This window comes from Notothenia rossii (assembly GCF_949606895.1).
Source record: "Notothenia rossii genome assembly, chromosome: 4".
NCBI classification, from domain to species: Eukaryota; Metazoa; Chordata; class Actinopteri; order Perciformes; family Nototheniidae; genus Notothenia; species Notothenia rossii.
Genome location: NC_136902.1, coordinates 55,481,751 through 55,495,491, shown reverse-complemented (window position 1 = coordinate 55,495,491; position 13,741 = coordinate 55,481,751). Strand labels below are relative to the sequence as shown.

The 13,741-nt window shown below is 40.7% G+C and overlaps 1 protein-coding gene across 13 annotated transcripts in view; it reads left to right on the top strand.

Annotated features, from left to right (window-relative positions):
* Window positions 1-13,741, top strand: part of mark4b (MAP/microtubule affinity-regulating kinase 4b) — an 81,148-nt gene that overhangs the window by 63,906 nt on the left and 3,501 nt on the right. The window contains exons 10-19 of one of the 13 annotated variants that reach the window (XR_013807139.1): window positions 65-164; window positions 807-916; window positions 1,144-1,330; window positions 1,431-1,651; window positions 2,095-2,198; window positions 5,314-5,586; window positions 6,865-6,947; window positions 9,638-9,675; window positions 10,932-10,968; window positions 13,072-13,159. Coding sequence is in view for 9 of the 13 variants with exons in the window: in XM_079675040.1 (XP_079531166.1) it covers window positions 65-164; window positions 807-916; window positions 1,144-1,330; window positions 1,431-1,651; window positions 2,095-2,198; window positions 5,314-5,586; window positions 6,865-6,947; window positions 9,638-9,675; window positions 10,932-10,968 (1,153 nt within the window). In the remaining 4 variants the exon portion in view is untranslated. Of the gene's footprint in view, window positions 1-64; window positions 165-806; window positions 917-1,143; window positions 1,331-1,430; window positions 1,652-2,094; window positions 2,199-5,313; window positions 5,587-6,864; window positions 6,948-9,047; window positions 9,086-9,637; window positions 9,676-10,923; window positions 10,969-13,071; window positions 13,160-13,741 lie in introns of those variants that run through there. The other 12 variants (XR_013807137.1, XR_013807138.1, XM_079675040.1 and 9 more) reach the window with 12 other exon arrangements.

Sequence of the window (13,741 nt, the reverse complement as noted above, 5' to 3'; positions counted from 1 at the left end):
TCATACAGCATGTTCACTTTGACCACATCAGAGTCTAAATACTGCGTCTCTCTTTCCTCACCAGCAAATAATGAAAGACAAGTGGATTAATATCGGCTTTGAAGGCGAGGATCTAGTGCCCCACACAGAGCCTGAGGAGGACCTGAACAACACCAGCCGCATCGGTGAGAAACACACCTTTATTTACCCTAATCATTGATGACAACATGATTTACTGGTCAGTTAGGATAAGCTGGGAGCGTCTGGCTGAGTCTCACTGACACATCTGGAGGTTTTTTAATTGTTTTATTCTGTTTTTGTGGTTGCAAAGTTATCAGTGGAAAAGCTTATGCCTGAGATCTGGCATATTGCATCAACCAAAGTTTCAATAATAATTTAGTGACATTACACGTAAGATAAGATCTTTTTTTGTATTTGTCTTAAAATGTTCAGTGTTAAATCCACAAAGGGGACAATGCAACAACACTAGTCACAGTCACCAATAGTTTAATGAGTAGATTCCCGTAAAGAAAAAGTTCAAATATGCAAACAAAATAAAAGAACCCGAAATAGAAAAGCCCAGCAGGAGCTGCTGTAACAAGCAAGTCACTTACATGGTGCTCCAAACACGTTTAAATGGAACTAAACTTTTAATTGGTGTTAAATTCAGGTTCTGATTATGAATCAAACACTGCAGGTTCACACTCATCAGGGCCCTAGGAACTTTCATAATTTAACTAAAGGTTAACCTGTGTGATAATGCTTTTTTGACTTTTTGTAGAGCTTGTGAAATTACAATCTTTGTAATGTCATTTCTCTCATTCCAGATGTGATGGTAGGGATGGGCTTCGCCAGAGAGGAGATCAGAGACTCGCTGTCTACTCAGAAATACAATGAAGTCACGGCCACATACCTGCTGCTGGGACGCAAGAACGACGTGAGTGTATAGGCTTTTTTTTAAATGTTTGGGTTCAACTGCACAAAAGCAATCTACCTTGATACAGTACATAGCACCGCAGGTAGGGGGGAACAAGGGCACTGTGTTAGTTCCTAATAACTCTGGGTTGATACACACAGCGGAGGCATTCAAAACCTTATTAATTACCACCAGTTGTTTAGTAAATCTAAATATTTGTCATCTTTCTCTCTGTGTCTGTCTCTCAGACGGATGTCAGTGAGTCTCGCACGGCCAGCAGTCTGAGTCTAGCTCGAGTCCGACCCAGTATCATCACCAACGGTACCAGCAAACACACCACCTCCTCCTCTGCTGCACCATCCTCTTCCTCCTCTGCCCACAAGCCTCAGCGCAGCGCCTCCACCTACCACCGCCAGAGACGGCACTCTGACTTCTGTAAGGACTTCAGACACCACTTTGTGATTAGGATCATTCATTGAGACGTGATGAAAAGCTGAGGGGAGCCTTCCTCACTGAGATCTTTTCTATCCCTCAGGTGGTCCTGCAGTTCCAGTGTCGACTCACCCCAAGCGGAGTCCTAGTGGTGTAGGCGAAGTGGCGGGGCTTAAGGAGGAGCGTCTGTCAAGCCGCAAGCCAAGCACGAGCACCATTGGCTCTCGGAGCATCCCGACCCCCTCCAGCCCCATGGTCAGCTCGGCTCATAACCCAAACAAAGCCGAGATACCCGACCGGCGCAAGGAAGTCACCACAACCCCAGTAAAACCCCAGGAGGAGGACCCTCAATCTGCCTAATCCCATTACCCAGATTACAGCACACTGACACAGACAGATGAAGACTGCAAAAATTAACACAGATTAGAAGAGTTTAACAACTGCATACATATGAATAAGGAACTGTAGATTCACCCAGCACAGGGAATATGGAGATTATGGTTGTTCAGTAAGATTAACTGAAGCAGCCAGATTAACCTGAGATTAACTCTTTAATAGTCTGTAAGTGTCTGTCGGAGGCAAAACCTTCAAGGCAGGGAAGCCTTCATTTGTTCACTCAGTAGAGCTTTTCAAATAGTCCCACATAAACTGTCAGGCACAATGCACGTGTTGCTCTTTAGAAGCCCTTCTTTCATTGTTTGAAGTTTTAAAACACATCACATCACCAGCTCATTTATCCTGATTATTTCATTTGATTCTTTCTCCAGAACAACATTCCTTCCAGTGCCATGACTCGAAGGAACACTTATGTGTGTACAGACCGATCCAGCACCGACAGGAACACACTGTTGCAAAATGGCAAGGAAAACAGGTGAGAATATGGACTGCAGATGCTAAGATAAATGTCCTACCCGTCAGTCAAAGTAGGAATCATATTCGTACGCAATACTGAAGATGTTAAAATCATCACAACACTTGTGAACACAGATTCACTCAGCATAGAGCAATTAGTCTGTTTTTGCTAGATCTACATTTCACCTCACATTGTATTGAATCTCTTTTTTAAGTGCGGGTGCACACAAAGGCTATTAATTACTAGCCTTAATTCAATGTAGATATAGGTAAACATGAACAAGATGGATTCATTACACAACACAGTTTGAACGTGTTATATCTTACTTAACCCAATGCAGGAAACACATTCTGCATATTTATATTGAACACAGTGAAACTGGTTCCTCTTGTCCAGCACGTCTCCTTGCACACAGCTCAGTGTTTGGCCCTGAGTGTTAGTCTAATAAATACATGGTGTCTCTTCAAGAGAGGATAAAGAGCTTACATTGTGCATGAGTGGGCTTGTCAGTGTGTGTGTTTATACACCCAATATGATGCGTCTGTTGTTGTGACAGATGGTTGTCCGCCACCATCTCCCCTCTCTCCCTCTCTCACTTTTATTCTGTCTGACCTGTTTCCTCTGTCTCTTTATTGCTCTCTAAGTTTGCCTCCCACAGGAAGAGCCATAGACTTTCTGTCTGTTCAAACATTTGTTTTGGGACTTAGGTTCTTCAGGTCGAGTAGGCAAATTCTTCTTTAGCTTCTTTACTTCTGTGATTTTTACTATTCTACAGTATTGCAATACTACATGGTACAAGTGTTTGTCTACCGCCTTAACTGTTCCACCAGCTGAAAATCTGCTCAAAGACTGTAGGTCAACCTTTTGAGAGACTCTAGGAATTAGCCTACCCTAACAACATATTAACATCATCTCTCCCCCCAACATGTCCTGAACAGTGAATATGAACTGCTTCCATCAAATCAGAGGCACAGGGTCCCAGGATTTGATCAAGTTGGACTGAAGCACTCCTTTGTGCACGTCAATCCTAAAATAAAATACAGATTTAAATCCCAGGTCAAATGCACGTTAGAGGAAATGGAGCTGCTGTGATGCAAGGAAATGTCAGAATTCTGAAGATTATCGTAGCGTATATGGGAGGAGGGCTGGGGGCAGGTCAGGCAAACAATGTATCCAATGCCAAAGAATAGAAAAAAAGTATCGAACAGGGGGGCGGGCACCATGCCGACATTACCCTCCATTTGCTCAGAGGCCTTGTCAATGTCATGCCATGCCAGAGTGGCTGATGGGAACACGTGCATGGACACACGGTCACATAAAAGGGGACATGGAAAGGATGTGATCTATAATGGCAACAGGATTATGTAAACAACAGCGTGTGAGTGAGTTACTGTATGTGTGTGACTGATCGTACATTGTTTGTATGACCCACATTTTCATCCATTTATTAAAAACACTGTTGGGCATTCAAGTCCATGAAATGATATACAGACTTTAATCTTTGATGACTTTGGAAGTGATCTTATACAGAGACAGAGTGTAGCTGCAGATAGTAAAACACTTCATAAAGCTGTGGACAAATGGTTATTAAAGAGTTTAAATGTTATAATAAGTAAAGAATATATAGTTATTCTATGCTTGTCATCGGTGCCACCGAGTGCAATTGAGACGCAATCATGCAGGTTCACAACAAGTGTCTGGTGCTCAGAAAACTCTATTGCTTTTGTCCACAAACACCACCAAAAAATAAAAGTTCCTTTTAGTAATTGTATTAGATTTGCCCTTTTTTGGCAGTTATTTTTATATACATACTGTTCAACTCTCAATTTAATTTTATTATACTTCTTGTTTTATCTTTACCTAGAAATAACAATAAACCCTCAAATATAAATGTGACTACAGGTGTGACAGGGTTTCTTTGAAGGTCCAATGCAGTAGGACTGGCACTAACCAGAATCAGAATCCATCATTCGTCCCACAGAGGAGATATATACATTGTTACTGCAAGTAAAGAGCCAAAGGTAGCTGGATATTAATTAAGAAGCATGTATAAAATATTAAAGATACAATTAGAAACTACACAATTTAAAATGTACAAAATACACATCCAGTCCCAGTAACAGTTGTGGGATAGCAACTAGATGATAGTATTACATTAAACACACCACAAAGTTTCACTCCAGATAGGCTTAACCCTACTATTCATGTTTGTCAAGTAAAATATTTGTTGCCTTTACGTTGCATCACAAATACAGGTATACATTTAAAGCGGAAATCTCAGGAGTTCTCGGGTAGTCCCTTTCTACCATTTTCTTCCCTTCTTTTGTACACGTTCAGCCTCTCAACCTCCTCGTCTCCTCTCGCCATTCCTTTAGTCTTCATTACTCAGACACCCCCAACCCCCCATCAGCCCCCTGTGTGCCCCCCGCAGTGAGCCGCAGCTCATATTGACGTTAAACGATTTTGCTCTGCAGCGGCTGCGCTTCAACTTAACTCGTTGAATGGCTCTGCCCCACTTGAACCTTGTGTGTGGGAGTTATCTAGAGCGTTATGAAAAGCAGCCTCAGGCCACCAGCCACAGAGTGAGGGTGGAGAGGTGTGTGTGTGTGTGTGTGTGTGTGTGTGTGTGTGTGTGTGTGTGTGTGTGTGTGTGTGTGTGTGTGTGTGTGTGTGTGTGTGTGTGTGTGTGTGTGTGTGTGTGTGTGTGTGTGTGTGTGTGTGTGTGTGTGTGTGTGTGTGTGTGTGTGTGTGTGTGTGTGTCAAAGTGTACGTGTAAGGGTATCGAAGGGGGGGGGGTGCAAAATGAGAGATCTCAGTTGGAGACCACAAAGAGAATTTTAGGCCAATTGTAGATTAGGAATAAGTGTTATGATGAAGAGCAGATGGCTCACTCGCTGTTCATTCATCTGCACAGTTCTGAACAAGTTACCTCGGTTGAAGGGGATAGAAGTATTGAAGATCTTAAATGTACTTGATTGTTTATCATAAAAAACTTAAAGAAATTGCAAGTTTAGTTTAGTTTTTGGGGAATGTATTCTATCATAGTAAACTTTAATTTGCTTGTTATTCCTTTTTTTTTTGTTAAAATTATTGTTATAGCAACTACCACTCATTGGTTTTTCTCTCCCACCAGCTCCATATCCCACCGCCTGCCCCCCTCCTCCCCCTCCACCCACAGCATCGCCGGGGCCTCCGGGGTCTCGTCCTCCACGCCCTCCTCCCGCCTCTCCAGGGGCTCCACGGTGAGGAGCACTTTCCACGGGGGGCAGATCAGAGACCGCCGCCCTCCCTCCCATGCTCCCCCTGCTTCCCCAATGCCATCCCATGATGCCAGCCCCCTGCCCCACACCAGGACCCGGACCACCTCCACCCTGCTCAGCAAACTCACCTCCAAGCTGACCCGCAGGTAAGGGGAGAAGCCGGGAGAAGAGGAAGGGGAGGAAAGGATAGAAGGTTATACCAGTTGCATTGTGTTCAGAGATGTGACTTTAAGTAAAACAGGAAGACATGAAATGATAACAGATACAATCATATCTAACAGCAGGATTGGAAATGTTGGATTGCTGCTAACCCTTCACGTGGTGGAGTGAGACTGTCAACAGTGTAACTCTTTTGCTCTGAACATGTACATAAAGATCATTGAGCTAACCTTGCTGCCTCTCTCCGTCTCTTCCTTAACCAGCACTAACCTGCCAGCCTTTCTCCTCTACTGGTGCAGCTTCACAGGCGTCAGACCTGGGTCTCATAGTGTGTCAACATGTTTGTGTTATTACCACCTGCTCCATTTACTAGTAAAAATGTGTCCACCTCATCACATTGAAAACAACAAATGTTATAATTGTGAAATAGTGTGATGATATATACTAAAGCCTATGCCTTAATTAGTGAAAACACATTTTGGCATTATGATTTAAAATGGGAGGAAACCGTAGATTCTGACCCTTTTCATGTTGTTTCCCTTAGCAACAATAACACACAACACAGACAACTAGTGGATTTAAATACAAACTCATTTAGTTGGGGGGTTATGATCAAGGATGGTCATTATATTTGAATAAGGAGAATGGGCAACACTAAGTGAAGGTAAAAAAAAGAGTGTGTGACAAATAAAGAGAGATATATAAAACTGAATTCCCCTAAATGTGGGACTCTGTAACATATGGTTTAGTGGATAGCAATGTATGCAATAGTTTCATCCTGCACTATTGGAAATGACTGTATGCCCTTTCTTATCTAAGCAGTTAGAAAGTATCTTCATTTACAGAAAATGGTTAAAATCTCATAGTTGAGCTGAACTTTTCAGCTTCTGTCATAGCTGTTTCCCTGATACAAACAAACATTCAGCTATAAGACCCAGGTCTGCTGTTCAGGAGACATACTCTCTTCTTCTCTGCTGCTTACCGTTGCTTTATCTGTTGGTTTGTTTGATTCTTTAACAACTTTTCTTTTCCTTGCCAGTCACCTGCCAATCTGTTATCCTTCTTTTCTCCTGAACTACAGTACACAACGTTTGATACTGCCTCTTCTACCTGTGCTTCTTACTGTCTGGCATCTCTATTTTGTCTCCTCGTCACTTGCTCTCTCTTTTGTTCCATGTCTCTCTGACCGTTTGCTGTTAATTTCCCTTTTTTTCCATTCCTCTCATCTTCTCGTCATCTCCTTCTCTTCTTCCTCTTCCTCCTAGGGTCAGTATTGACCCTTCTAAACGTCAGAGCTCAAACAAGTCCATGTCGGGCTGCACCCTCCCACAGGGGACAAAAACAGTTAGTAAGTCTTCCTTTCCCATGTTTTCTGGCTGCTTCTGTCTGTCTGTCTGACTGACTGTCTGACTGACTGACTGACTGTCTGCCTGTCTGACTGACTGACTGACTGTCTGTCTGCCTGTCTGACTGTCTGACTGTCTGCCTGTCTGTCTGTCTGACTGAGTGACTGTCTGACTGTGTGCCTGCTTGCCAGTGGCTCTGTCCCCCCCTCATCACTCTCTGTGACTTTAGTTACACAAACATTCATCTGAGGCACAGCTTCTCTGCAGGCAGCCGTTTATTCAGGCTGATCACTTCAACCTGCTGAAAAAACATCTGTACTGATGTGAACTCTTTTTGATTTCCACATGAAGCTTTGTGATCAGAAATTATTTCCTCAAAAAGGTTTTTTCCATCAAGAGGACACTTGGGCTATAAGAGAGTTAAGTTAGCTTTGCTTAATTGAGAGGTGTCTTAATCAAATATGGACGATATAAATCAAATATGTTATCACAGTATATCTTTTTTTAAATCACAGTGATATTATCTCTATATATTGCTAATCTAATGAATACAATAACATAAATATCACTTTAGAGATTGCCAGGGACAATGAATGGAATCATCCCGAGCACATGGAGCTAAGTGGTGCTGAGGTGGAAGACGAGCATTCTCCTTTATAGCCTTACGTTTTACTTCTGCTGATTACATTTACGCTTCAGGAATCATACAGGTGGTTTTCATTATTGATCTTTTTCTCTGCGAGAATCCAAAATCCAATGTAGGAATCCCCCTGGCTTTTTGTCGAGTTAACCAGGGCAATGCTCATTTCCGGCTCGGCCTTCTGTCATAACTCTATCACAGTCGTTATACAGAATACTTTGAAGGTTATACTCGCCTTATGATTGAAGGAGGATGGAACCTGGACTGGCCCGTTCAAAACCCATCTTATTCTGGGGATTCTGGGACTGAGGTCCCCAGAGTTCATTCTTGTAGAGCAGCTCTACCTCAACTCTGGATGTTAATGTGACTAAAGCTCTAATCAGCAGCTGTCTGTCTGAGTGTGTGTCTGAGTGTGTGTCTGTCTGGACTGCATGTTCTCTGCTGGCTGTATCTTCCATCCCCTGCCAACAATAACACAGAACCACATCGCTTCTCTGGGGCAACAAGGGCTGAATTGGTTTTATTGTTCGATTTGTAGATGTTTGTATTGTCCCTAGAAGACAGTCAATGCAAGGCAGAGGTAAGGGGTTAAGGATGAAGAGAAGTCATAAAGTGTAAATACTTCATCATAAAATAGTAAAAAATGTTGTGCATTGTGTGTAGTCAGGTTGTACGACAATGATTATTTAATTTGTCATCAATCTGTCAATAACGTCATCATGAATAATTGGTCTATAGAAAAAGAAATCTCAAAAAAAGAATGAACTACTACAATGTCTGAATCTCTGAGTCTGGAACATTATTCTATTCATTATTCCTCTGATGTGTTTTTTGACTAATATATGATTAGGCTGGGCTTCCTTCCTGTTATGATATACAGTGTGTCTATTTGTAGACGGTCATATAGACAACTTTGATTACATGTTTTATGTGAACAGATTTCATAGAACTGTATTAGGTTCGTTGAAAGCAATAATACTACGTTTAAATAGCTCCAACTTAATATTATTAATATTATGTCTATATTGTTAACTAACCATATAATACTTTTAATTAAAGTCAGTGTTTAGGTTTTTAGCTCAGACTTAGTGTGGTGAATAGGAAGACAGGTGAACTGAGACTATCGATTATAGTAGTGACAATACAAAGAAGCTTTAGTTGCAAAGATGTGTGTGTGTAAAAGGTGTAATGGGTAACCACGGGTTACCCTGCATCATTGTAGCTTCCTACCTGTGACAGTAAATGTGTGAACCTCGGCAGAATGCTAACAGCCGGCAGCAGTCATCCCTCTGACCCGGCGTCAAAGCCGTTTAAATCAGGATTAGTTATGCAACCAGGATTGATCCTTTTCTTAAATAGGAATCTTCACAGCTGAGATATGAGCAGATTGTTCTGTTCCTCTGCTGCTAGCTTCTCTCACTCTGTCTCTCTGCTCTTCTTTCTCTCATTCTCTCACTTTCAGCCGTCCTCTCTCAGCTCAGATAATCCTTAACTCAATGCAGTGTGAGAGAATAGAGGCGAGTCTGCACTACATACTCAGATAGATTTCCCCATATGTATTCTGTCTTAAAGATGTGATACCACGAGTCTCGCTCAGGGTCACTTTGGCATCCGTATCCTTACTTTCTTGACCCAGTCAAAAAAAGAAAAGGTCATTTTCTAAAATGTAACGCAATCAATTCTTATTTCCCAAAACATTTACTTTTGAGAACAGGAATATATTGATATAGCTTTTAAAAATATTTGAGTAGCTATTTGTTCTACAAAATGTTTGCCTTACTAGTCAAATATTACCAACAGATTTGCTGTAATGAAGTTTATTATTCCTGATCCGACAGGAATTACCATCAATATGTTTGCTGGGTAATTTTTTTATTTTATAAATGTATAAATGATCATTCTCATCCCATTGATTGATTGTGTGGATTATCAGGGATTTCTCCATGTACTTTATGAGAGGTGAGAGTACAAACATCTGAGCCAGGGTCACATTAGAGACACTTTCACTAAATCCTTATTTTTGTACATATATTTTACTGCTCAATTCTCCAGACAGCCACCAGTTCCTGGACAAGACATCAGGTTGCCAGGTTGGTAGCTACAGAAAACAGCAACAGTGGCCCCTGGTGGCCATACAAGGGAAGTGCAATAAGAAGCCTCAAACTCCTGTAGATGGAGTCTGCTGTGTCGAGTAAATAGTTCTTTAGAAGAAACTTGAATACAAACCTACAGCAGGCATGAGCTCATACATCTGGATGTGTGTGGCATGTGAAATGCATTATTCCATTCTGTAAATTGCAAAGAATTTCAAAGCTACACACCATTTGATTAGAAGATTAGACTTGTCAGCATGGCCCTCAAGAAAGGACAAAAAAGGAACATCCCAGGTGATTTTCAAATGTAGGGAGAGTAAGAATAGAAGTGCCTGAATACAGTAAATAGAAAAATAGAGCACAACTAACAAACCAACACAATAGAGAGTGTCATAAATGTGTGCTAACATCAGGCTGCTCTGTTCAAATCTGGTCACCCTCAGGGTCCTGAAGGTAGACACTTGGGGAAGCAGGGGACCACATCATAAAGGATTCAACAACAATTGTATTTTAAGCATAGTAGAAGGTTACATTTTTCAATGTTGCCATCATTGTACCATAGACCATACCAAATAAAAACATGTGTCAGTCAAAACGCATCAAACCAAAGTTGTGAAATGCAGGTACAAAGACTAAATAAAACCCTTAATCTGATGTCAAAAATATTTTCTGATCAGACAAAGAGCTAAATTGTACAGTATTATATTTATTTTACACGTGGCAAAACTGTGCATCATACTGTATCAGACATGACAGCTGATACTATATCAGTGTGTTCCTATCAGAAGGAAGAAACACAGTTCTGGAGAGAGGCGCTGTAGCATCTCACACCATGCCTGTACAGATGATAGTCCCACATCAACATACTAGCTAGGACAGCATTACAACCATGTACAGACAATAGTAGAATGCTTGTTATATTTTTCTAAATGAGTCTGGTGTCCTCTTTTAACACACAATGTGTGCTTTAATATGCATCAGATTTGTATGCATGTGAGTCCCACCGCTCATTTGTTTGTTGGTGACTTTGACATCTTGTTGTTTCACGTTCATCTGATGTTCCTGTGTGCTGAGTGTAGTTGTGAGGACCCATCTGTGGTTTGAAGACACGTTGTTGTGTTTTGTGTTGTGATTGTTGTGGATGACTGATGTAGCCATGCAGCTATTGCATTAAACAGGAAGGGGGAGAGGTTGATGTCAACAGGCCTATTGATTCCTAACGGATACGTTTTTCTTCCTCTTGAGGGTCACAGACGAACCTGAGAGAATCAGCAGATCTCCGGTCACAAGGTGAGTCCACATTTACGCTTTGTCCGACACCGACAACCAGAATGCAACCATAGAATACAATTAAATTCTCAGTGTTACAGGCAGCCAACTCTTCTTCATTTATGAATCAATCTACATTAAGTCTAAATAAGATATAATTCCATTTTGAACAGTCTGTGATAAGATGAATATTGTGATAACATATATTACAGTTGATTATTTGCAACGGCAAATTATGAAGTTGGTCCATATCTATTTATCTACTAAGACAATTTTCAGCACATTTCTGATTTATTTGGCCCAATCCCAAACCACGCCCTACACCCTACCCCTACACACTCCCCCTCCGTGACGGAGTGAACTCTGTCTGTAGCCACACTCGCAGCTCAACGAGGCTCCCTCCTGTCAGATGGAGGGAGTAAATACAGCGGCAAGCTTTGGGGCGGCCTCCCCTTTCTCCGGCACTAAACAGGAAATGCCGTAACTGTATGTAACAACGGTTTCAAATCAGCATCTCTTAGACAAAAAATGTAAATTAATAACTCAAATAAAACTCCAAACATCTTTAATTGTGTTACTTTTTTGTAAAGCTCTTTTAGTTTTAAACCTGATTTTTATAAGCTTGTTAGTTTTAGCAACAGTCTGTAAATATACACAACTTTATAATAAAATGCACACATTTACCTTCTTCTAGACTAAACACAGGTATGATCCTAAGTTACAACGTATGAGGTTATCATGAGGTTGTTAACATCGCAGTTTATCAGTGGATGTTTGCTGGAACTACTTGTAAACAGCTTGTTTCCTGACGGACACACACAGCGTGACTCCGGCGGTCAGGTAGAGACCGGTCTCAAGTCAGCACCGCTGCAGACTCGCTGTTTGAGGGCTTGATGGCCCAATTCCCCTCCACACCGCTCCACACTCGTTGGTTTGGAACAGCACTTAATGTGGCAGACCCTCCATGCGAACGCGCAAACGGAGGGGTAGGGTGTAGGGGGCGGTTTGGGATTGGGCCTTAGTTTCCATCTGGGACTTAACTTTGACACATGTCTTGACAGTATCGCTAGCCTCCTTAAAAAACACACGGCACAATCTAGTATTTCATTAAAAAGCAGTTGTTACCAAAAAGTTAAATGTGTCTTTGATAAGTAGTTTATATAAGAATATATTTAGTATTGACACAATGTTTCCACAAAAACATTGTTATACTTTCCTCTGTTCAGACTTAGTAAAGCTAAGCTAACAAGCTTCCGGCTCCAGCTACTAACCATACAGACATTAGAGAGTTATCAATAAGCAAGAAATGTTTAATGTTCAAAAAACCTTTTAACCTCTACCTGACTGTTAGTCAAAAGGCAGGTACACTTTACTTTAATTGTAAAAATAATGTAAGGATATACTTTGTATAGAGAACTGTGTGTCCGCGCTGCAGCTGTAAATGTTTTCATTTTTAGGTGTGACATTGTGACGTCAGAAGTCTACATGGAGTCACACTAGGTCATGTGATCCAACATGGGAACTGGATTACGTTTACAGCACAGATCCTGAATTATACTACCTTTTTTTGTGGTGATCTTTTTGTCTTGCATGTGGGGAGGACACAAGGAAATACAGTCAAAAGGATTGGGAAGTGTTCCCTCAGAGAACGCACACTGTGTGGTCAACACCGTTGCACTTTGTCATTGCTCAGATCTCTCTGTACTAGATCTATCAAAGCAAGAAACATCAACTTCATATCCCTGCTATAAAAGGATAATCATCACTACCCACTACCCATTAGCAAGAAAGACAGATTTAAGACAAAAGTCTGATTATGATTATTAAATGTGTGTTCTCATTACAATTAAAAGTTATAACTATTTAATTTTGCTCAGATTTTCAAGCTTTACTTTGAAAAAATATATATATCCTACACAACAGTGTCAAGAAAGCTATTATCCAGCTATATGTGTAAGGCTAGAGACAGTGATTAGACACAATACTGAAACAGAAATGAACCACATTGTTAGATTACTCAGTTATTTCATTTTCATTTATGGGTTACATGCAACAAAAGTATTAACAAAACCTACATTGATATTACTTTCGGACTCTCATCTTATGAATATTATATGTTTTCAGGGTTATCATTATCATTATGTGACTAAAGGTGTGTGTAATTCCTCTGGGCCTCAGCTGCTTCAGCCCAGTCTCAGGTGACTGTCAGCAGGTAAACAGCAGCAGGCTAACAGAAGCTAACACACTGTGGGTCCTTTGTGGTAGATGATCCTTTTGATTTCAAGATAAATCAATATATGATGTCTATAATGCATGAAAACACACTTGAAATACATTCATAATCCTATAAGTCATTATTATAATTATAAGGCATTATGACTATTGCTGAGGGCTTATAAATACTAAATAATAACGCATGACAGGAATGTTTTGAATGCGTTATAGATATGTGCGTAACTGTCACCTGAATGAAATGATATTTTATTGTGTTAAACAGCAGCTCAGTGCCTGTCTCTTTACTTCCATTTTATTTTATTCTCCATTAGTGTTTGGTGTGATTTTATGAATGTATGTGTGTCATTGGTTCTATAGAACAATATACATGTATTATTAATCCTAGATTGCCCTATATCCCTCACATGAAAAATACATTTTAACGTTGATTGAATAGAATAAAAAATAGAGAGTACCTTTCTGTGACCTAGATTTCTATGTACTGTAGAGGTATAAAAATACAATAATGTATGATATTAATCTATTTTCTTTTCCTCCCCGTTTCCCTTACCACTCATAC